The sequence below is a fragment of the Delphinus delphis genome, chromosome 12, assembly GCF_949987515.2.
Source record: "Delphinus delphis chromosome 12, mDelDel1.2, whole genome shotgun sequence".
NCBI classification, from domain to species: Eukaryota; Metazoa; Chordata; class Mammalia; order Artiodactyla; family Delphinidae; genus Delphinus; species Delphinus delphis.
In genome coordinates, this window is record NC_082694.2 from 50664400 (window position 1) to 50689925 (window position 25526).

General features: G+C 40.8%; 1 protein-coding gene across 2 annotated transcripts in view; it reads right to left on the bottom strand.

Moving 5' to 3' along the window:
- Positions 1–4277: 4277 nt before the first annotated feature.
- The window catches only part of STON1 (stonin 1), a 53645-nt gene continuing 32396 nt past the window's right edge, over positions 4278–25526 (bottom strand). For both annotated transcript variants that reach the window (XM_060026655.1, XM_060026654.1), the window contains exons 2-4: positions 17744–19705; positions 10306–10508; positions 4278–7784 (exon numbers count right to left, since the gene is read on the bottom strand). In XM_060026655.1, coding sequence (XP_059882638.1) covers positions 7710–7784; positions 10306–10508; positions 17744–19658 — 2193 coding nt within the window. In that variant the 5' untranslated portion in view covers positions 19659–19705 and the 3' untranslated portion in view covers positions 4278–7709. The remainder of the gene's footprint in view (positions 7785–10305; positions 10509–17743; positions 19706–25526) is intronic.

A 25526-nucleotide genomic window follows, 5' to 3' on the forward strand; every position in this document is an offset into this window, starting at 1 on the left:
TAAATAGTTGTGTATGGGACTTCCCTGGTGGTCCAGTGGTAAAGAAACCACCTTCCAATGCAGGGGACGCAGATTCTATCTCTCGTCGGGGAACTAAGATCCCACATGCCACGGGGCAACTAAGCCCGTGTGCCACAACTACTGAGTCTGTGCTCCTCAACTAGAGAGCCTGCATGCCACAAACTACAGAGCCCACGCAGCACAACTAGAGAGATGCCAGCACGTCGCAACCTAAGAACCCACATGCCACAACAAAGGCCTGACGCAGCCAAAACCAAACAAACAAACAAAAAATAGTTACGTATATTTTGTCCTCTAGGAACTTGGAGGAATTTGCAGGTGTTCACCACATCAACATGAAATGACATTGACCAGTAGAGTTCAATCAAGAAAATATTTAAAAGCAAAACAAGAGACAATTGAAGCAATGGCTGAATTTATATTGAAATATATAATACCTTCAACACCACACATACAGTTACTGAAAACTGAAGAAATAGGCACATCTGAAGATATAAATGACACAAGATTCAGATGACATGGGATTGAAAGATGACAAGGAATCATTTTCTATAAGTGCTGACAGAAAGAGGAGGAAATTTTTAGCAAGAGTCAACATCAGTAAGGTTAAAAAATAATAATAATGGAGAGACACTAGTAAAGACCAAAGCCAAGACTTAGGTCTCAAAGGTTGAAGGGATGTTAAGAAAGATCTCATCCTCACCAGCTACTGTCCCAAAGTTCACATTTGCAGCAAAGCTCCCCCCAAAAGCCATCTACTCACGGTCTCCACATGCACTTGAGTTGTCTGTCAAGTTCACTGATGTTCTCCATGTTGCTAAATTCAATGGTCAATTCTTAGTCCTCATCTTATCCTATAAGCAGAATTTGAAGCAGCTGATTACACTTACTCTAGTGAGCTACTCTGCCCAAGTCTCCTTTATGGGATCATCCTCACTTTCCTGACCTCTGAACTTTAGAGAATGCAAAGGGTCAGTTCTCAGACCACTTCCACCCTTTATATTCACTCCTAGGTGATCTCATCCAGTCTCACAGCTTTAAGTACTGATATCTATAAAAGTCACATCCCTAGCCCAGACCAGTTACTTAGTGTCTCCAACTGGATATCTAATAGGCAACCCAGAGTTAACACATCCAAACTCGAATTTCTGATCTCTCTCCTCAAACTTTCTCCTAACAGTCTTCCCCTTCTCCGTAAAAGACAGCTCCATTTTGTAGCTGCTCAGTCAAAACTCCGGGAGTCATTTTTGGTTTCCTTCTTTCCCTCACTCTGGGAATCCAATCCAATCCATCAGCACACACTGTTAGCTCTGTATTTCAAACGTGTTCTGATTTCAACCATTTTTCATCTCCCACCCTAGTCACCATCACCTCTCACCTGGGTTATTGCAGTAGCCTCCTAACTGCTCTCTCTGCTTCTCTCATTGCCCCACTTCTATGTCCATGGAACCATCTCAACATGTAATTCAGCTTATGTCACTCCTCCGCACAAACCCTTCCAGTGGTTTGCGTCTCACACGAAGTCCTTCCCATAGCCCGTTGAGGCCTACTGATCTGCTTCCCTCACCTACCCACAACCTCTCTGATTCCTCCCCCAACCATCCTCCTTGCTCACTCTGCCCTGGCCACCTTATAGCCACCTGCCTCCTTGGTGTTCCTCTGACAAGCTAAGCACACCTTGACTGCAGTGCCTTTGCACTAGGAGTTCCCTCCGCTGGACACACTCTTCTCATTTCTTTCAGGTCTCTGCTAGAATGTCATCTCATCAGACAGTACCTTCCTGACCAACCTATCTAGAAGGGCATTCTCTGCCACTCTGTTGCTTTTTTTTTTTCCCCTACATAGCAATGATCACAGCCTGATACCTGTTTATTGTCTCACTTCCCCCACTATTACATATCCTTTACAAGAACAGGAACTTACTGTTTCTGTGATTGTTTACCCCCAGTGCCTAGAAAAATGCAGGTACTTAGTAGACACACAGCAAACAGTAGAATTAGCAAGACAATTAATTGGAGCAATGGTCACATAACATTTTGAAGTGATTCAAAGTCACCACTTAAGGCACCCAATGTCTTAAACAAGCCTTCTGTACTTCAGAGTGTGGAAGACAGCTTCAGGAATGCCTCAAATGTTTAGCCACATTCATAGACTTACTCATGCTCTAAAGTTTTTGGAAACACATCGTTCTAACAGGCTTTATAAGGGAATGACATCATTCCCTTTATAAGGGAATGACATTTATAAGGGAATGACATCAAATCTTTCTACCCAGAAAGATTTCTGAGAGAAAGACAGAGCCCATCTTGAAAAGACAATGCTCATTATTGATTTCAGAGAACTAAACAGGGTAAAGTCTTATCCCTGAGTCAAGGTGACATGGAATATTCTCCTGAAAGCACATATTTGCTTGTTCTTACCTCAGAACCTGAAAGTACAATCCTGGGCTGGAGCTCTTTAGAGACCACATCGATCTTGATATATGTACCTGGAAGCTCAGAAGCTGAACGTGATAGATTCATTGTAATATGTTATACATCTTTCAAAGTAAGCAGATTTAGAGTTCATTAATTCTCATCAGAAAAAGTTTGTTTGAAATGTGTTGAGAAGAAAGGCACTATTTTTCTATCTCTTTAGTACTTACAAATGTTTAGAGATAAGTATGGTATTTAAATCTTCGGGATGTGTAAAATTGTATTTAACAGCCTTTTTAGACAAGGCATTAGGAATACTTTAGAGTGTTTGTCTATTGCATTAATTTTAATTATACTCCACTGGATTCACAGTGCTTTGAAAATGCTTTACAAAATGCCCCCAAGATCTTTTATTAATCATAATACAAGCACCATCAAATTCAAACGCTGTTTCTCATTCTGGGTAGCAGCAGCTTGCCTGCGAGCGCCCTCTTCTGTTTCAAGATAATACCGCAAATTGTATTACAGGGAATTCACAGCAATTCTGGATAGTACAAAAATGGGCTTTTCAGGAAAATGTCCACACACACAATCATATTATTTAAATATGCTATCCTCCCACCTGAGGTTTGTACGGCTCTTCTGGAGCAGATAGATGAGGCGAAGATGAGGGAAATGTTGCAGCCCCCGAAGTATAGTGGTGATTTGCATTTCTTCCCTAGGCAGTCTCATAGAAATGAACTTTAATCTTTAAAAAAAAAAAGGGGCAACTCGTCTAATCTGTTCTCCTTACAGACAGGACATGATTTTAAGGCATAAAATCACCTGGAGCTTTTATCTAAGGTAGTTTTTGTAACTCACCTATTTGCTTTCTGGCTAGCAATTCTGTCTTGCTTTAAAAATTGACAAATTCGTATTTAGATGCCAGGTCTAAGCAGGATCTTATTAACAATTATAGCAAAAATATTTTGTTTCAGTATAAACTGGGGAAATATGCAGGCGATCAGGTTGAGCGCCATGGAATTGCCATCAAGAATGGTTAAATATTGTCAATTTCACATGGTTCAATTAAATACCTTGTCCGTCCTGTCAATTTAATAGCCTTGTCCGTTAGGACCCTGGGTAAGAGCACAAAAGGTCCTGGGAGTAGAGTAGCTGCTGAGAATGGGGAGGGGCTGGAAGAGACCCAGCAAAATGTAGTGAAATCACCTTGTGTCTACGCAAAGGGCGGGGGCGAGTCTAGGTGAAGTTGAGACAAAACAGGAAAGAAATGATTGATGGAATTTGAGAACTTTTGTTATAAATAGGATTGGTTTATGTTACTTAATCTTTTTGCTGTTCCTGCCCAATGAGAATCAAGCCCTGTTAATTTCAGTAGTGGCTGAAACAGTTCCAAATGATCTGGCCTCTATGAAGTTCCATTTCCTGATGCAGTTTTGAAATTTAACTTTAATATAGCTAGATAAGAATTGAATTCCAACACATGGCAGCTTCCTCATGCAAAGGGCGGGTGGAGAGGTTGTTAGGTTGGTTTTTATTAGAGCTGATTTATCGTCATATCTTTAATGCCCCCCCAAAACACACACACTTTATCTGAAATAGATTCTGTAAAATTGCAAAAAAATAATTTTCTAAACTTAAAAAAATTTCTTTACATGCACATCATTTCCAGTTGCCAAAGTTTGAAAGTTCCTTAGAATTCTCCTGGTGATAAAGTTCGTCCCGTTGGGAAGAATTGTGAAAGACTAACTAGTTCATTTATCCAGGTTATCAACACCTTCATTGTCTTTGAGTTATTTTACAACTCTGTAAATTTTAGAAAACTGATAATAACGTACATGATCTTTGTCCATACAAATGCAAATTAATTAGGGGAAATTGATTATTGATATTGGCCTATGGATAGATCCATTTTGCATCTATTTGTAAATTCTTTTCAGAATTCCTTATTTCCTGTACATGTCTCTCTGCTCTTTGAATTCTCCTTAGAACCACTTGTAACATCTTACCAGTCCCCGTGTTAGTTAATGAGTTAAGTAAGATCTTGGGCATCTACTCATATCATTTATGAGAGTAATGATTATATCCTCTTTTAAAAATCATCCTTTAACATCACAGATTGTAGTTTGATTGTGTTATTTTTCCAGGATGTGCCAAGACGCCATGTACGCTGAGTCCTTAATAGTGAAGCAGGTATACATTTGCCTGACAGAGTCAATTGGTTAAGGTTATTGAAATTGATTTCATACCTTAAAAAAAATTGCTCCAGACCTTGCAAAAGAAGATATAAGTCCATTGCACAGCAAGAATCATTTGAAATACATCTTTAATTTTAAAAAATCTATATGCAATCTACAAAATACTTCGTTACATGATTATTAAGGCTCAATCTGTTTTATATCTGTATTGATGACATAAAATCATATTTTGAATAAGATATAATAATACTTAGTCATTATCAAGGAAGGCCTTCTGACATAATTTATAAGAGAAGAAGGGCTATATCGAAAGCACAGACCCAGAATGAAGGGAACTAAAACCCTAGAACTGTTTAATATATAAATCAGGTCAAAAAATGCCAGCCTTTATTTATGCTAGGAAGGGTTTTTTCCCATACTTTTTTTAATGGATAAACTATTTCTATCCCCATAAAAAAAGGAAATGTCCTTAAATTCAGATCTGTAAATTGATCAGGTAACCATCAAGCCATGAATGCATTTACGCGGCTAATACGATCCTTTGACTGGTAAGGCAACCAGACCAAACCAATTAGAGCAGAACAATTCATCCCAAACTGGCCCACTCCTTGGAAGTCTGCCATTGTGTCAATTAAACAAATGACCCCAAGGGGGTCAAACTCATAAAGCATTGATCTAAATTACCTAAATTAAAATGCTAGAAGGGAGTAGTTCCTCCTTCATTCACTTCCTTCCTCCATTCCCTACTTTAAAAGCAGGAGTTTTTATTGTTGTTGTTTTGAAGATCATCATTTACTTTCTGGCAAAGGAGATTCTACTTCTTAATTGGTAAGTCTAAGTGGACCCTACCTGAGTTTTCACTTAGAGCATCAGGATCACATTTGACCTTCTGCCATTTCTGAGGTCAGAAGAATTGTATTAAAAAGCCTCTCCACCTGACACAGAATGTTAATTTAACATTAAGTAATGAATATTTAAGGATCCTAATAGATGTGCAAATGAACACTTATGCTGCAGCACCCCGCTGTTCCTGCCATCAACCTCTGCATTGCTGCAGAAACTCACTTGGGCTTCAGTCAGCCTTTTGTTACATTTCCAGCACTGAATCTTGAGACGTTCCTGAAGGCTGAAGGGCTGGTGAATAAATGACCCCAGCAGTGAGGTACCCACACATACTGGCAACCTGTGAAGCCTAAGGAGTGATTAATTGAACCCTGTGCTGAAATTACTTTGAGGTGTAAATATTCATCAAGTTCATCTGAATCAGACTCTGAGTTCTTTATGGGCAGGACGCCATGAAACAGATCTGCAAGGACCAGCAGTAATTAACCCAGCTACCGTCCCTGGGATCGTGGAGCAGCATCAGGTTCAGCCCGCCTCCATATTTGTTCTGAGCAGATTGAAGTCACTCCAGAATGTGCCACACCAGATGATGAGGCCGGATGGTGGAATTTTTTTTAAATGACGCGCACATAGATTTGCCCTCCTATACATCAACAGTGAGTCTCAAGCATATGATATTATGAGCAATACATCAGCTGAAGTTAAAAAGAGCAATAACAATTCATTTTAACAGTCAACTTTTGCATTCTTTGCCTTTACAGTAAAATAATGAAAAGCATTAAATCTGCTGATTGATACAGATCATAAATGTTTGTTTTATAAAATGTGCATTTCTTAACAGATTAAAATGAATGTAATGTAACATTAAATAAAATGTATGAGACAAACTCTGTGGGCCAACAAATAATGTTGTTTGGAAGAACGCTATTATATCAGTTTTGACTCAAAACAAATCTAGTAAATAAAGAAAAATACCCACTAATCATATTTAAGGATCAACATAAATTGAAGGTACATTAATACCACATGTTTTTTCCACGTGTTTTTCTGACTAAAAAAATAACTAGAATATAGATTTCCTAAATTTAAAAGTCTGACCTTTCACTATAAACACTGAAAGGAAATTATAAACAGAATTATAACTGCTAATGCCATTGGCTTTTCGTTAAAAAACAAACATTTACCTGGCTTTGAATAGAAATATCACTTCTTAGAAATGTAGATAAAATAATCTAGTGTCTTTCACTTCGCTCATCTTTTAAAGAAAATTACTCTAAATTAAGCAGAATTAGCATAAATAGCATGATAGCAGAGCTAACATAAAATAATCATAATATGATTTAGACTTCTACTCAAGAGAAGCTTGTGTTAATTACAAAAAAAAAATACTTTATCAAAATACATTCTTAGAGTCTGCACTTCTGGGAAACAATATTCATGAACTTTAAAAATTCATTTTTAACATACATAAATATTTTAACTAGTGTCCAATACTGGGATTCCATTTTGAAAGGAATCTCTCCAAGCAAAGGGCAATATGTCTTAGTGATTTGTACTGAAATATGTATATCAACAGAACTAGCTTCTTTGCAGCACACATCAGAATACAAATGTATTTTGAAAATAATGATACCGTGGGTGAAAGACAGGTACCAAATACAGCTGATGGTTACTCACCAGTGTGGTAACAGGACAGGAAGATAAATAATTCAGAGTCAGAGATAGTCCCACATCTCCATGTTAGCCTGTGGTTTCAACATCATCCTACAACTAACCACGTTTCAGACAAGAGCAAGAGGGAAAGTTAAGTACTTCGGTTTACGTCTCCTCTGATTGCCTCGTCCTCTAGTACTAGTGCTAGCGCAATAAGAAGAGGTAGGGGCTGGAGGATAATAACTATGGCCCCAGGTAACCCAGAGGGCAAAACAATCAGCCACCAAGCAATCAAAACTCAAAAATGCTTTGGCCAAGTGGCTGTCAGGTCACAATAAGAGCGCCTCTGAGTTTCACTAGGAAACAAAAACATCATGAAAATTATAGACACATTTTAGATCACACCCCCAGGGCACAAACATATCAAAAGCATAAAGTACAGACGGTTCGGTTGCAGGTCTAACTTCTCTAAACGTAACCACTGGACCTGTCATTTCCACTCTACAGTAGCAGAACTTTGTGTGGTTTCTGTGAATTGCGTATTTGGAAAGTGGGTCGTCATCACTGACTCTTGCTACTCCTACTGAGTTACGCAGTCACCAGCTTTATCTGGGTCTTCTCCATCGATTTTAATCCACTTCTTTTCTATTTCAACCTGTCATGCAAAAGCAAAACAGGGGCAGCATTAACAAATGCAACACAGCACAACATCTCTTCAGTCCTCGTTTGTAAATGAGGCAAGGACTCTAGCCACCTCATCCTTTGGACACAAACACAGCCCCTCTACCCTGTCGTGCCCGTTCCCAAGTGAAGCACACTGCTCTCTTTTGGCACCACAGAGTCTGCCAAATCCTTCCCTTCTAGGGTCAGATCTGGAAGAGGACAAACTTTCTTCCAAGTCAGACACAGGTTTTATAAAATGTATACGGACTACATACACTGATAAGACATTTACAAATCTGGCTAGACATGCGATCAAAGATGCCCCCGAGTATCATATATCCAGCCTCTGGCCCACCTGAGATTTAGAGCACACCCAAAATCATCTCTCTAACTAAAACTAGTTTACAACAGTAAACAGCTGGGCCAAACCATCTGCCTGCCCCTCTTCTTCATCTCATCTCAAACGGCACCTCCTCACAGAGGCCCTCCAGGACCACTCTAGATAAGGAAGCCCTCCATCCCTCTCTATCCTGTGACCCTCTTTTACTCTCTTCTTAGAATTTGTCACTACTTAAAATTATGTTATTTGCTTGTTTACTAATTATTTTTTGTTCCACCACTAGAAGGTAGGCTTTATGAGAACAGGGGGTGGTCTTTTGTTCACCTTTGTGTTCCCAGCATCTACGGCAGCAGCTGGCGCTTTGAAACTGCTCAATAAATACTTATTAAATGGAAGATAACATTTTGAAACTGACTGCCACCAATGCTATTAAAGCTAAAGAGACTTTGGTATATAATTGTGAGCGGTCCTCTACAACTATGTGAAACTGGCACATCCCACGAACGGCAAATAGTATAAATGACATCTCCATGAGCACCTGACACACATTTCAGTCACACACAATACTTAGATGCCTAGTGTTACAGGTCAGGTTCCCCAAGAAGCAGATGCTGAGGTGGAGACTGATGTGCAGAAAGTTTACTGGGGAGGGCTGCCGGGGGGGACACCTGACAAGGAGGGGAGGGAAGGGAGCAGAACAGGAAGAGGGAGAAGTCGGGCCGCAAAGCAGTCCCAGTAAAGGCTTCAGCCGATCCCCAGGGAGGGCTGAAGCTACGAAGGCCCTGCAGGGTTATTCCAACTTGAGGTAAAAGGGTCTTTAGACCCCTAATCCACCAGTTACTGGACACAGGTTGCCCCAGGAAGGGGGCATGACCTGCAGCATGGCATCCTTCTTCATCCAGGGCGATTCCCAGCTGCCGAGGGAATAAGTCCTTCAGTCCTGAAGGGGCTGCACAGAACAGCGCCCATTCATCATTCATTTTACCAATAGAATAAAAATCACCGGACCCAAACATATAGGCTTCTGAACAGATAGTCCAAAATAAAGAAAAATCCAGACTTGGTTACTATATTATAGAACCACCAGTTGGTGCTAATGATGTCTTATATAATCACACCATTTCAAGATACTATGGGGGACTTCCCTTGCGGCGCAGTAGTTAAGAATCTGCCTGCCCATGCAGGGGACATGGGTTTGAGCCGTGGTCCGGGAAGATCCCACATGCCACGGAGCAACTAAGCCCGTGCGCCACAACTACTGAGCCTGCGCTCTAGAGCCCGCGAGCCATAACTACTGAGCCTGCGGGCCTAGAGGCTATGCTCCGCAACAAGAGAAGCCACCACAGTGAGAAGCCTGCACACTGCAACGAAGAGTAGCCCCTGCTCAACGCAACTCGAGAAAGCCAGCGCACAGCAACGAAGACCCAACACAGCCAAAAATAAATTAATTAATTTAAAAAAAAGACACTATTGGAAATGTGTGGCAGAGGTTATCTCTATATCTAAGTCTGAAGATGAGAAGGAAAAGCAAGTTTAGGAACAAACTTGTGCAAGTGTATGTCACTCCTTAATTCATCTGGCGCAAGAATGCAGATGAGCTGATGGTGAACATTTAAAATTGTGGTGATAGGGTAACTCAGTATTTCCCAAAGACTGCTCCACAGAATACTATTCCAGAAGATACTGATAGGTGTTTTACAGGAGACAAGATTCCATAATTGATGAGTTGGGAGAAACTGAGTTAAGTTTAACAAGTTTCCTTATTGCAGAACTTCTCAGAGCCTTTGTTCAGCATTAATTTAGTGTACGATGTTCCCCAACTTATTTTTTTCCTGGATCATTATATGGGACATATGTTCCATAGAACACACCTTGGGAAATGCTGTTCTAACAAAATCTTTATTATAAATATGCTTCTGAAATGTGAACTTGTTTTTAATGCCCTATTTTTCATTGAGAGCTGAGTTAAGTACACAGCACTGTGTCCTCAGGCTTCCACTATTCTCTAGAACTGAGGGGAAGAACTAGGCTCACTGGTGACCATCACTCTTTTCTAGGTCAAATACACACATACACACACACAGTCACTTAACAGGGCAAAGCAAATATCTAAAGCCAAATCAGGTCAAAGCTTCGGAAGCCCCAACCTGAACTCAAGGGCTTCGGGATGTACCTGGATGTTGTAGCAGGCTCGCTGATGAACATGTTTCTGTGGCTGGATATCACTCTCCACCCCCAGAGACCTGACCTCTGTCCTTGAGGCACAGGTGTCAAGAATCCCAAACTGAACAGTAGCAAATGGATACCAATCAGAGGGAATTTCTTGGTCTGATCCGAGTTCTAGTTTGTATGACAAACAATGGGGATGATCAGGACCTTGAAGAAAAAAATCAAATGGTCAGTCAAAGTATTTCAACGGCCATTGAACATTTCTCTTGAGCATAAGAGGCATGTAACCCTCTCTTTAATAAGCATTTCCATTAGCACTATGGTTGTGTGAATTCCATTAAACGACATACCATCAAAATTCACAATTTTGCACTAACTGGAGGGAAGTCTACCTGCATTTTTTAAGTACTAGCTTTGAAGTAAGTACAACTTTATCATTATATAGTTATATATGTTAACTCCCAAAATGTTTTCAATGAGAAGTATGCTGTTTCTTTTTTAAAAAAGAAAGTTTAATATTTCATTTAATTATTCAAATAAAACAATGACCAACAATACAGCGATCCGAAAAATTTAGAATTATATCAAGTTCATATGTGAGTGCCTTATACTGGGTGATTCTAATTCAGAATAATAAAAGTATGCTAAGTTTTTTAAATTAAAAGGTGAGTAATATTTATATTAAGCATCATTATTTGGCTATAATGTGCATAAGATCTGTAAAGAGAGAAAACTTTCTTTAAGTAGACTGAATAAGATCTTACAGTAATTCTTAATTTATTCATTTTCTTACCACTCTATTTATTGATAGATAATGCAAAGGTAAATTTCAGCCTAAATTAGGTCACATTATAAAGAATTATGATTTTTTAAAAAGTTAAACTTAATGGATTTTTTTACATTTCAGAAAATATTCTAGGCCAAGAATTCTTTTTTTAGTAGAATGGATTATTTTTTAGTACACTAATTCCCACTCACCCTCCTTAAAGCTTTGACTGGAACAAATGTACCGTGTAAATATGGGCATACTGACTTTCAGTGTTTCAATGCAATATCTCTTTTCACTTCACTTTGCCATATATTGAGCATCTACTCTATGCCAAGCCAGGCCCTGTGCCAGACCTAGGGATATCAGATATACACAAAAGCTTTAAGAGGGGTCAGGTACTGTGTGTGTGTGTTTATGTGTGTGTGTTACAATGGAGTAAAAAATATTTTCAACTTAATCACTATAGTAACTCTATAAATGTTCCATGATTCTGTTGCTTTAGTCCACAACATCTACACATCCCATGCAGCTATCTTTACTTAAACTAAATGTATGAGATGACAATAATTTCAAAAGCCAGATTAAATTACTATACCACTGACACGACTCAAGAAAGAACATTTCCATCAGAATATAGCGTTAGGCACAAAAACAAGAGTTTAAAGGATTTCACTTAATTCTTAAAAGATAAATTGCCTTTCATTCCTTACAACCTGTTTCTTGTAGAGAGACTAATAGAATTCTAAGGCTGTAAAAGGCCTTGAGAACTCATCCATCAATTAACCAACAGATGCTCATTAGCATTTCCTCTCACTTGTAGGGCAGGACAACAGCGGCCTCAGAGGTGCTCTAAGCTACCCAGATCACTGCAGGCAAGTGATAACTTTATTCACACACACACAAAGCCAGGGGAGAGTCCACAATCCATTAGCCTTTCTGGCCTTCTGTCTGCAGGATACATAAGTTTATTTAAACTTAATTCAGGCAGTCTTCAGTCCTTTATGGCATAGTGGTTAAGCATATGAACACTGGACTCAGATGGCCCAGGGTCAGATCCCAGCTCTGCTACTTAAAAGGTGGGTGACCCTTGGCAAGTTATTTGATCTCTCTGAGCCTCAGTTTCCCCAACTGAAAATGGGGGTGATGATGATGATAACAACACAAACCTTATGGGACTGCTGTGAGGATTAAACAAGGTAGTTGGCACACATAAGAGCTCTAGGGACGTGGTATACTATAGTGGTATAGATAGAAGTGCACAGTGCTATTCTATTACAAATTCAGTATTGTTATTTAATTACCATAATTTTGCTAATGAAAGCACCATGAATTCTACCCTTGTAGAGCTGAAAATGATATTGGAGATGATCTAATTGATATTAGATGTGAATACTGATATTCACATTTTAAAGAGAAACTCTTTTGGAACTTTTGCAATGAAAATCACCCAAGCTGAAGACCTAGTACTCCAAAAATAGGTTTAGAAACAAAACCTTTCTACCCCCTTTTCTAAAAAACTGGTAAAAGGAGAACGTTTTTCCTTTCAAGTTTTCTGGCATATTTTTCCTGGCTTTTAAAACTCTAAATACTCTACAATGTTTAATAACTCACACTCCCTTTGGACTTTGATATCCATGAAGAGCAGTATCATGTCCGTCCTTAGCACAAGCCTGGCACATTAGGGGCTCAAAGGATATTTGTGGAATTTACAAGTGAATGCACAAAAGATAGAGGAAAATCATGTTCTTTATCTCAGTACTGACCACCAGGGGGCACTCTCGGGCTTCGGTAATTAGTCCCTCATCACTTTCTAAGGACCAGGAATGCAAATCACGAAATCTATTTAGGTCTAGTAGATACCGGGTCCCTCTTGAACCAAAATATTTCACACGTGAAACTGAATTGGTGACAGCTGGAGGGAATGAATGGTAGAAGGATGACACAAGTAGTGGAGGAGGAGAGAACAACCAATGTGCTGAAGAGAAAGCAAAGAAAAAAGTAAAGGCGAGTCATATTTAAAAATTGGTTAAAACTGGGAAAGTGGAGATAGATACATTTGTTAACTGACCCTCCACCATGCTCACTTCTCTTTCTAATTCTACGCTACCATATGTACCCTCTATGACTAATCGGTGTTTTCAAATGTCCTCATTCTCTTCTCCCTCTCCTTCCTCCCTTTTCCTCTCTCTCCCTCCCCCTCCTTTTCCACCACCTTCTCTTCCTCCTTCTCCCCCCTCCTCCTCCTCTTTCCCACCCCCAGCAAAATCTGTGCACAAGAAACTGTCCTCTGTTGTCATTCACACCTTAGCCTGAATGAACTATCTGGGGCCAACCTTTGTTGTAAAACGAAAGGCTCACCCACTGTTAAAGGAATATTAAGCATCGATGTGCTGGTAGAAGAGACATTTAAGGAGCCAGCATCCCTTCCCACCTCCCCTGATATCACATGTAAGTTATTTCACCAATAGGAAAATTCAATTCCGATCTCAAAAATCCCCAGGAAAGGGGCATAAATTTTTTTTTTAATTAGTACATATACTTCATACATTTTTTTTTCATACATTTTTTTAGTTTCCTTTCTAAAAAAAATTTTTTTTCTAACAGGTTTTTCAGAAACTAGCTTGAAAGGGTAACGTTTTAAAGACCCTCTTTTAAAATCCTCTGTTCTCTAAATGCCCAAGTGATTTTAAAATCATATAGAAACATCGAGATACTCTAAGTCCTTGCTCCTCTACGTGAGGTCCATGGCCAGCCGCGCTGGCATCACTGGAGCACGTGTGGGTGGCACAGTATTGGGGAGCCCCACCTGCTGATTCAGAGTCCACATTTTAACAAGGTGATTCATATGCACACAAAAGTTTGAGAAGCACTGCCTTAGGATAAAGATTTCCTCTCTGCCCCAACCTTACTCTTTCTATGCTTCTTCTCAGGAAGCAAAATGCCAGGCAGCCTCTTACTCTTCGCATTATCCTCCCCCAGCCCCTATCGTGGAGAAGCCTCGGCGACAGGGCCACGTGATCCCAGAAGTGTCTGGGCCCCAGCCTGGCTCAGAGCTGCCCCCTGCCCCCTCCCCCAGACTCCACCAGACACAGCCTCACTGCCTTTTCCCGGGCCTCCTCTTGGTGCACAGACCTGATTTGAACAAAGCAGCTTTATCCCAAAGAATCTGGTCAGTGAATTCTCACCACGTAATTGTCTGGAATGCTCACATTCTGTGTGAGCCTGGTGCTATGACAGTCTTCCACAAATATTCCCAAAGGCCAAGGCCACGTCCAGCCAGCCTCTCTGGGAATGCACACTCTTCGAATTGTTCTCAGTGAGCTCAACTGCTGGTAAATATGGATGGGAGGGCAATAACAGGGCTCTAGAAGACACAGGGATACACAGCAGGGAGGAGTGATGTCTAGGAGGCCATGACAGGTCTCCCAGGAGAGGTACGAGGCCAGCTGCATGGGAGAGCCTCTTACAAGCACCAATAGCTGGGCCTCACCCTGGGAGTCTGATTGGTAGGGATGAGGCCTAAATATGGGTATTTTAAATATTAAAGCTCTAATGATTTTAAGGACTCTTAACATGCAGCCAGGGCTGGGAAACAGATTTTAAAAGGAGGAGAGGCTATCTCAGCTAATGGCACCATCGCCCACCCGGACCTCCTCCCAGCCCCTCCCTTTCCCCCAGGCCCACAGACCACTGTCACTGTCTCGAGGTCACCTCTTCTGAATTCGCTCACCCACCGCTCACCTCTGTCTCAGTGCTCCCACTGCCCTCCACCTTGGTCAACCTCTCTCCCCTCCTACCAGCCTCCCTGTACTATAATCTACTCCTGAATCTTTCCTCTGCAACGTACGCCTGACTTTCTAAAACAAGGTAGGATTCTGTCACAGTCATGCCTGAAAACATTCCTGAGGCCCTGCTGACAAACTCCACACCCCACAGCCTGGCTCACGACCCTCCTGGCAGGCTGGTTTCTTCTCCAACTACCCCCTCGGCCCCATAACTCAGGTAAGGTCCCCCACCGACACGCCTGTGTTTCTGCTGTTTCTATCCTTGATGGATTCACTGATTCTCACAGGCCAAGCTGAAGCAGAGCCTTCCCTACTGCCCCCTGCAGTTGATGACTCCTTCCTCTGGGATCCCTATTAGATAACGTCTGTACCTGTTCCAGAAGAGAAGAGAGCAGATTTCCACAGCTCATTTGGATAGCTGCTTCCGCGTCTGCCTCGCCTACTAGACTTATGTTTCCAGACAGCAGGGATCATGTTTGCATCTGTATCCCCCAAGCACCCAGCACGGAGCCTGTACCTAGAGGAAATTCAGTGGGTGTCTGTGGAATGGACGTGTGAGTGAGTGAGCCCTCTTACTAAATTCTTGTTGACTGAATCAATTAACTCTACCATTAATTCTGAGAAAATGCACTGTTCTGAACAGGAACATTTTCACAAGAAGCTTTGTATGTTGTTCTCCTTCCAAAATTAGAAAAGAATGATTGGTACAGGTTCTCAGTTTGAAAAAAGAAAAGGCGTGGTTGCCCCGGAGGGTCTAGCTGGAGTGCCTGCTCCGAGGCAGAGCAGCTGGAGTGGGCTCATTGCGAACCTGTCCCCCTGGCCCTCTGACCCCAGCTGGACAAGCCAGCAGGCTGAGCCCTCTGTGCTCCTCTCTCAGAGGCATAAGCATTGCTGCAAATCCATGCAAAAGGTGCACCTGACCTTTTGTTCTGGGCCCAGTGACCATCCCTAGGACCAAAGGAGAACAGGAGTCAGGTTATCACCCAGACCTCAGAGGACATCTGTGGACCAAGGAGGTTACGGTTCGCGTTCCAGCCTACCTCCCCCTTTCCCTTTGTGTTCAGCAAAATAAAAGGCAACGATATTCTGATTTTTAGAACGTCTCTCACCTAAAAGGCAGCACAAATAACTTTGAGAACAGATCCCTTGGAACCACTCACTTAAAACCTCAAAATCTGTTTCCCTGGGGGGAAGACAATCTGAGAATGGTTTGAACTTGCTCCTCCAGCAACGTTATCAAGAAGGCAGGAAGCATTACCGCTGTGGATGATATCCTGGAAGATATTCCCATCATGCTGGAGTTGACCAAGAGGTACCGTTAGAGGCCACGCCTGTGACCACGCTATCCTATCACTGCCTCTCCCCGCCCTGGGCCTGGGCTCTCCTGGCTGTTCCTTGGGACTAGAAGGTAACCACCAACTACTGTGAGTCAGGAGGACACGGTGGAGGGGAATTTGGCATGAATGGAGAAAAGCAGGGAGTGTCAGGAAAGGCTACTGAATGGGGGCTTCCCTTCAGCACAGGGGCCTAGGGCTCCTCAGATGCCAGCTGTGTCTCTCACCTGCTGGGCCCTGTCTGTAGCTCAAGATACAATCAGTTGACAGATGTTAAGCCAGAAAACTGCAGGGCACAGAGAAGGTGGCATGCTGCCCCTTAGGTCCACCGTAGTCTGGGGCTAGCTCTTCCGGCCCCAAAACAACACGAGACCTGCAGAGCAGTTTCCCTCAACCTGGGTCATACATTAGGTTCACCTGGGGAGCTCTCAAAACATATGGGTGCCTGGGGCCCTCCCCCAGAGGTTCTGATTTAATTGGCATAGAGTAGAGCTTAAACATCAAGGTTATTTAAAAGCTCTCAGGCTATTCTGACGGCCAGTTTTGAGAAACACTGCTGTAGGTCCACCCTGAATAAAAATGCTTCCTCCGCAGTCCACGGCGTGGAGGGCCCTAGGATGTAATTAAATTCCCCTGAAGGATTAGACCCGATGTGAGCTATTTGGAAACAGGGATCAATCTTACTTCTCTTTAGCCCCAGCACCTGATGTGGCACTTGGAATACAGTAAGTGCTCAATAAAGGTTTGCCTAAATGATGAATGCATCAACTCAGATGCCCCAAATCTGCCCCCAACTTAGCTCCATAGCCCAGTGTTCTGCCAGAAGTAACTGAACTAAAACAGGCAGCAGCCCTACCTTCAAATTTTGCTTTTTTGCTTTATTATGTTACACCCACTACTAACTTACTACTTTAAAATAAATGCAGTACTAGGGCTGTCTCTTCAAAGTTCTAAGCTTCTAGATTCATTGTTTGCCTTACAAAATAAAAAAAAGTAACTGAATTTTAATGCTTAATTAAAATTAAAACAACTTGTCAAGATGGTCAAATTGGTCAATTCAGCAAAAGAAACTAACTTGGGTGAAAATGAAAGGTAGTCTTATTTCAAGAAGCAGGGAACAAACCCTAAGGAGGAAGTGGTACTGGCTGAGAACACAAAAAAGTTCAGGTATGTTCAAGGATGACAGATCTTAAAAGGTCAGTTAGGGAATCTAAGCTATATGAACAATAATTTTAATATCTGAGGCTGACGGTTGATGTCAAGAAGTCCAACTAGAAATTTTCCCTCGGTACCGCAGATGGTAGCCTCGGATGGTATTTCTTATGATACCTTAAAAAAATGTTAGGCTAAACTTATCTGGTAGAAATAGGCATAAGGGGACACAATAAACCAGCTGTTTGACTAAATATTCCATCTCCCACCCAGCGATGTAAGCATGGCCTCAGCTGAATGACGTTACCCCATCTGCCTCAGCCTGGTTTCAACCCAAGGAGGAGGGGGGAAAACATTTAAGTGATTTCAGATGAAAATCAGCTTGGAGTGTTGAATATTTACTTGAATTTTTATCAGGAAGCCGGTCTATCTTCCATACGACGGCCCGGTAGGCACTCTCATATTTTGCTGACCCCACAGTGACCTGTATGACAGGTTCAGATTCAGGTTCATGTAAACTCCCCAGACACGCCCGGCGGTTCATTTTGGCTTTCAGGGACTTCTGCCTCTGGAGGTTCATGGTCCAGAGGGCCTTGATCCACTGCGATGGCACAGGAAAGTGTATCATTATGTTGTCACAGGACCTCAAGGATGGTCTCTGGACCAACGGGGCCATGTTGACAAAGGCCTGAAGCTCCACATACGCCCCCTGGACAACCACTACAGACTTCAGGGAAAAGGGAAGGTCTTCGCCGCTATACAAAGTCTTGAAACGCATCAGCTCAAACCGGCAGGCATCCAGAGGTACGAACTTAATGATTCTTGATTGCTCAAATTCTTGTGCGTTCACACACTTATGGAAATGATAGTCAAGAATATCAATCCCCTTCTTTTCTGGGTCTTTTTCAAAATAGCATTCATTTCGCTTCTGCAGCTCAAGGTCATTCAAGGTTAAAAAGCATTCTGTGTTCCCATTCACAAAGCAGAGGCACCAGATTTGAGTTATCACAGCACTTTCAACCAATTTTCCTTCTTCTTTAGTGATTTTACCCCAAAAGTTGTCCACAATTTCAAGGAAAACTTCTTGCTCCTCATAGTTCTTCTTTGGTTTTGAAACAGCTGGCAGCTTCATCAGCTCCTCCTCCACACTGGTCAGAAAGTCAAGGAAGTCATGGTACTCTGTGGATCCCAACTTCAGCATTTGTTCTATGTCTGGTTCGTGAACTACTTCTGTCTTAGAATGGTATTTCCTTTTTTCTGTGTAAGACACATGTTCGATCTTCACAGTATGGATTTTTCCTGTCACACTGAAGTTCTCAACTTTGGGTTCAGAAAGCCTGCAGTATGGATTGAGCTGTAACTCTTTAAATGGTTTTTCTAACCCCTTCTCATAATACATTTGCAAAATTCCTCCAGGTAAGACTTTTAGAAAAATTGGCCCCCACTGACGGGAAGACATCACGTTCTTCTTCTCAGGAATTCTCAACATGAAAGACCATCCGGCTTTTGGCTGACTCCTGAAGAGCATGTGGGGCACAAAGGAAGAGGCAGCATCTTCAGCATACAGATACTGCGTAGACAAATTTCCAAATGAGTCTTGGTTCTCAGCTGATTGGAGATGTTCAAGTTTCTCACAGATATAGTTGAGTGAACATTGATTTAAGCCTTTTTGATCAATAGGCATCTCTTTGTCTCTTGATGGGACCATCTTTCTGCTTCCTGGAGGGTCAAAGGTGAGCTGGGAAGCACTGCCTTCATCTTTCCAAAATGGACTTGAAAAGGCACAGTCCTCCTGAAAATACTGAAACTGGGGAGTATCACTTTGGAACCCTAGGCTTTCAGCCTGGTGAGGGCTCATTTCATCTGGAAGACCCACTTTGGGAGCTGGATGTATACATGAGTGGTCACTGAGTAAGGAAGCATTGGATAAACAGGTTGGTTTAGTAGGCAATATGGAAGAACCTGCTCCAGGTATAAGTGGACTGTTTGAAGATGATTCTGGAATAGGATAAAGCACATGAGTCCCTGCTTTGGGGATGCCAGGAAAACCTGGGAAGTCTTTGGTAGGTGTAGAAAGAGGAGAGTTACTTGGAGGTCCTGGACTGAAATAAAAGTCTATGATGGGAGAGGAGAGAGGGGTACTGCTGGTGGAGGAATATCCACTGGGAAATTCCTTAGTACCAGAAAGGTTCAGTTTAAGTCCATTTGGCCTACAAATGCCTTGATTCTCCAGAGGGAAATTCTTTGACTTTTGAGAAGACTGAAAAGCAGGGTCATCATCAAATGTGACCCAATTGCCTGGGTTTGTGGAGCACATCTTTGGGATCAGATTGCGGTCTTGCCAATGAATCAGATATGTTGTCTCTGTTAAAGGACAAAGAGAAAATAAGAACATAAAATGAGGGGGAAAAATTCAAGTTACTAGAGGACATTTGTTCTGAGAAACACTTGGATTTAAAAGTATCCAGATTTATAAATTAACTGAGTTTAAAGAAATGCTTAAAAACTGTAACACTTTTACGGCTTCCCTGGTGGCGCAGTGGTTGGGGGTCCGCCTGCCGATGCAGGGGGTGTGGGTTTGTGCCCCGGTCCGGGAGAATCCCGTGTGCCGCGGGGCAGCTGGGCCCGTGGGCCATGGCCGCTGGGCCTACGCATCCAGAGCGGCGGGAGAGGCCGCAGCAGTGAGAGGCCCGCGTACCGCAAAAAAAAAAAAAAAAAGCAACTGTAACACTTTTGATGGCTGAATGAATTAAAAAAACAAGATCTAACCATACACTGTTTATAAGAGACCCATTTTAGATTTAAGGACACACATAGACTGAAAGTGAAAAGATGGAAAAAGATATTCTATACAAACAGAAACCAGAAGAGAGGAGGGGTAGCCATGCTAATACAGAACAAAATAGACTTTAAGTCAAAAACTGTCATAAGAGACAAAAAAGGGCATTATATAATGAAAAAAGGGTCAACTCACCAGGAAGATATAACAATTATGAGAATCAGAGCACCCAAATACATGAAGCAAACATTAAAAAACTGAAGGGAGAAAAAGATACCAACACAATAGTAGTAGGAGATTTCAACACAGCAACTTCAATAATGGATAGGACATCCAGATAGAAGATCAATAAGGAAACAGAGGACTTGAACAACAGTATAGATCAAATGAACCTACCAGACATATACAAAATATTCCACACAACAGCATCAGAATACATTCTTCTCAAGCACATGCATAACATTCTTCAGGATAGATCACATGTTAGTTTACAAAAAATGTCTCAAAAATTTAAGAAGACTGAAATCATATCAAGTATCTTTTCCAACCACAATAGAATGAAACTGAAAATCAACAGCAGAAAAAAACTGAAAAATTTACAGGCATGTGGAAATTAAGCACTACACTCTTCACTAACCAATGGGTCAAAGAAGAAATCGAAAAGGAAATTAGAAAATATCTTAAGACAGAAAGGGCAGATAGCAGAAGCAAGAAGAACTACAATACTGCAGCCTGTGGAACAAAAACCACATTCACGAAAAGGCAGAGGACTATGTACCAAATGAAGGAACAAGATAAAACCCGAGAAAAGCAATTAAATGAAGTGGAGATAGGCAACCTTCCAGAAAAAGAATTCAGAATAATGATAGTGAAGATGATCCAGGACCTCAGAAAAAGAATGGAGGCAAAGATCAAGAAGATGCAAGAAATGTTTAACAAAGACCTACAAGAATTAAAGAATAAACACCTAGAAGAATTAAAGAACAAACAAACAGAGATGAACAATACAATAACTGAAATAAAAAATACACTAGAAGCAATCAGTAGCATAATAACTGAGGCAGAAGAACGGATAAGTGACCTGGAAGACAGAATGGTGGAATTCACTGACGTGGAACAGAATCAAGAAAACACAATGAAAAGAAATGAAGATAGCCTAAGAGACTTCTGGGACAACAGTAAATGCACCAACATTCACGTTATAGGGGTCCCAGAAGGAGAAGAGAGAGAGAAAGGGCCCAAGAAAATATTTGAAGATATTATAGTCAAAAACTTCCCTAACATGAGAAAGGAAGTAGTCACCCAAGTCCAGGAAGCGTGGACAATCCCAGGCAGGATAAACCCAAGGAGAAACATGCTGAGACACATAGTAATCAAAGTGACAAAAATTAAAGACAAAGAAAATTTATTAAAAGCAACAAGGGAAAAATGACAAATAACATAAAAGGGAACTCCCAAAAGGTTAACAGCTGATTTCTCAGCAGAAACTCTACAAGCCAGAATGGAGTGGCACGATATATTTAAAGTGATGAAAGGGAAGAACTTACAATAAGATTACTCTACCCAGAAAGGATCTCATTCAGACTTGATGGAGAAATCAAAAGTTTTACAGACAAGCAAAAGCTAAGAGAATTCAGCACCACCAAACCAGCTCTACAACAAATACTAAAGGAACTTCTCTAAGTGGGAAACACAAGAGAAGAAAAGGACCTACAAAAACAAATCCAAAACAATTAAGACAATGGTAACTGGAACATACATATTGATAATTACTGTAAATGTGAATGCATTAAATGCTCCAAACAAAAGACACAGTCTTGCTGAAGGGATACAAAAACAAGACCCATATATATGCTGTCTACAAGAGGCTCACTTCAAACCTAGAGACACATACAGACTGAAAGTGAGGGGATGTAAAAAGATTTTCCATGCAAATGAAAATTGAAAGATGGAATAGCAATATTCATGTCAGATGAAATAGACTTTAAAATAAAGAATGTTACAAGAGACAAGGAAGGACACTATATAATGATCAAGGGATCAATCCAAGAAGAAGATATAACAATTATAAATATATGTGTACCAAACAGAGGAGCACCTCAATACATGAGGCAAATGCTAACAGCTATAAAAGAGGAAATCTTTTATAATAATAGTGGGGGACTTTAACACCAATGGACAGATCATCCAGACATAAAATTAATAAGGAAACACAATAGACCAGATAGATTTAATTGATATTTAATTGATTTAAAAGATACAATAGACCAGATAGATTTAATTGATATTTACAGGACATTCCATCCGAAAACAGTAGATTACACTTTCTTCTCAAGTGCACAAAGAACATTCTCCAGGACAGATCACATCTTGGGTCACAAATCAAGCCTCGGTAAATTTAAGAAAATTGAAATCATATCAAGCATCTTTTCTGACCACAATGCTATGAGATTAGAAATCAATTACAGGGAAAAAAACGTAAAAAAACACAAACACATGGGGGCTAAACAATACGTTACTAAATAACCAATAGATCACTGAAGAAATCAAAGAGGAAATCAAAAAATACCTAGAGACAAAGGGCAATGAAAACAGAATGATCCAAAACCTATGGGATGCAGCAAAAGCAATTCTAAGAGGGAAGTTTATAGCAATAAATCCTACCTCAAGACACTAGAAAAATCTCAAATAAACAATCTAACCTTACACCTAAAGGAACTAGAGAAAGAAGAACAAACAAAACCCAAAGTTAGTAGAAGGAAAGAAATCATCAAGATCAGAGCAGAAAGAAATGAAACAGAAACAAAGAAAACAGTAGCAAAGATCAATAAAACTAAAAGCTGGTTCTTTGAGTAGATAAACAAAGTTGATAAACCTTTAGCCAGCCTCATCAAGAAGCAGAGGGAGAGGACTCAAATCAAAAAATTAGAAATGAAAAAGGAGAAGTTACAACAGACACCGCAGAAATACAAAGCATCCTTAGAGACTACTACAAGCAACTCTATGCCAATCAAATGGACAACCTGGAAGAAATGGACAAATTCTTAGAAAGGTATAACCTTCCAAGACTGAACCAGGAAGAAATAGAAAATATGAACAGACCAATCACAAGAACTGAAATTGAGACTGTGATTAAAAATCTTCCAACAAACAAAAGCCCAGAACCAAATGGCTTCACAGGCAAATTCTACCAAACATTTAGAGAAGAGCTAACACCTATCCTTCTCAAAGTCTTCCAAAATATAGCAGATGGGGGAACACTCCCAAAGTCATTCTACGAGGCCACCATCACCCTGATACCAAAACCAGACACATATGTCACAAAAAAAGAAAACTACAGGCCAATATCACTGATGAACATAGATGCAAAAATCCTCAACAAAATACTAGCAAACAGAATCCAACAGCACATTAAAAGGATCATACACCATGATCAAGTGGGGCTTATCCCAGGAATGCAAGGATTCTTCAATATACGCAAATCAATCAATGTGATACACCATATTAACAAACTGAAGGAGAAAAACCATATGATCATCTCAATAGATGCAGAAAAAGCTTTCGAGGAAGTTCAACACCCATTTACGATAAAAACCCTGCAGAAAGTAGGCATAGAGGGAACTTACCTCAACATAATAAAGCCCATATATGACAAACCCACAGCCAACATCATTCTCAATGGTGAAAAACTGAAAGCATTTCCTCGAAGATCAGGAACAAGACAAGGTTGCCCACTCTCACCACTATTATTCAACATAGTTTTCGAAGTTTTAGCCACAGCAATCAGAGAAGAAAAATAAATTAAAAGAATCCAAATCGGAAAAGAAGAAGTAAAGCTGTCACTGTTTGCAGATGACATGATACTATACATCGAGAAACCTAAAGATGCTACCAGAAAACTACTAGAGCTAATCAATGAATTTGGTAAAGTAGCAGGATACAAAATTAATGCACAGAAATCTCTTGCATTCCTATACACTAGTGATGAAAAATCTGAAAGAGAAAGTAAGGAAACACTCCCATTTACCACTGCAACAAAAAGAATAAAATACCTAGGAATAAACCTACCTAGAGAGACAAAAGACCTGTATGCAGAAAACTATAAGACACTGTTGAAAGAAATTAAAGATGATGCCAAAAAATGGAGAGATACCAACAATCCATGTTCTTGGATTGGAAGAATCAATATTGTGAAAATGACGATACTACCCAAAGCAGTCTACAGATTCAATGCAATCCCTATCAAATTACCAATGGCATTTTTTACAGAACTAGAACAAAAAATTTCCCAATTTGTATGGAAACACAAAAGACCCTGAATAGCCAATGCAATCTTGAAGGAAAAGAACGGAGCTGGAAGAATCAGACTGCCTTACGTCACACTATACTACAAAGCTACAGTAATCAAGACAATGTGGTACTGGCACAAAAACAGAAATAGAGATCAATGGAACAGGATAGAAAGCCCAGAGATCAATCCACACACCTATGGTCAACTAATCTATGACAAAGGAGGCAAGGATGTACAATGGAGAAAAGACAGTCTCTTCAATAAGTGGTGCTGGGAAAACTGGACAGCTACATGAGAAAAAATGAAATTAGAACACTCCCGAACACCATACACAAAAATAAACTCAAAATGGATTAGAGACCTAAATGTAAGACCAGACACTATAAAACTCTTAGAGGGAAACATAGGAAGAACACTCTTTGACATACATCACAGCAAGATCTTTTTTTGACCCACCTCCTAGAGTAATGGAAATAAAAACAAGAATAAACAAATGGGACCTAATGAAACTTCAAAGCTTTTGCACATCAAAGGAAACTATAAACAAGACAAAAAGACAACCCTCAGAATGGGAGAAAATATTTGCAAACGAGTCAATGGACAAAGGATTACTCTACAAGATATATAAACAGCTCATGCAAGTCAATATTACAAAAACAATGCAATCAAAAAATGGGCAGAAGACCTAAATAGACATATCTCCACTGAAGACATACAGACAGGGCTTCTCTGGTGGCGCAGTGGTTGAGTCGGCCTGCCGATGCAGGGGACACGGGTTCGTGCCCCGGTCTGGGAAGATCCCACATGCTGTGGAGCGGCTGGGCCCGTAAGCCATGGCCACTGAGGCTGAGAGGCCACAGCAGTGAGAGGCCCGTGTACCGCAAAAAAAAAAAAAGACATACAGACAGCCAAGAAGCACATGAAAAGCTGCTCAACATCACTAATCATTAGAGAAATGAAAATCAAAACTACAGTGAGGTATCATCTCACACCGGTTAGAATGGGCATCATCAGAAAATCTACAAAAAACAAATGCTGGAGAGGGTGTGGAGAAAAGGGAACCCTCTTGCACTGCTGGTGGTTATGTAAATTGATACAGCCACTATGGAGAACAA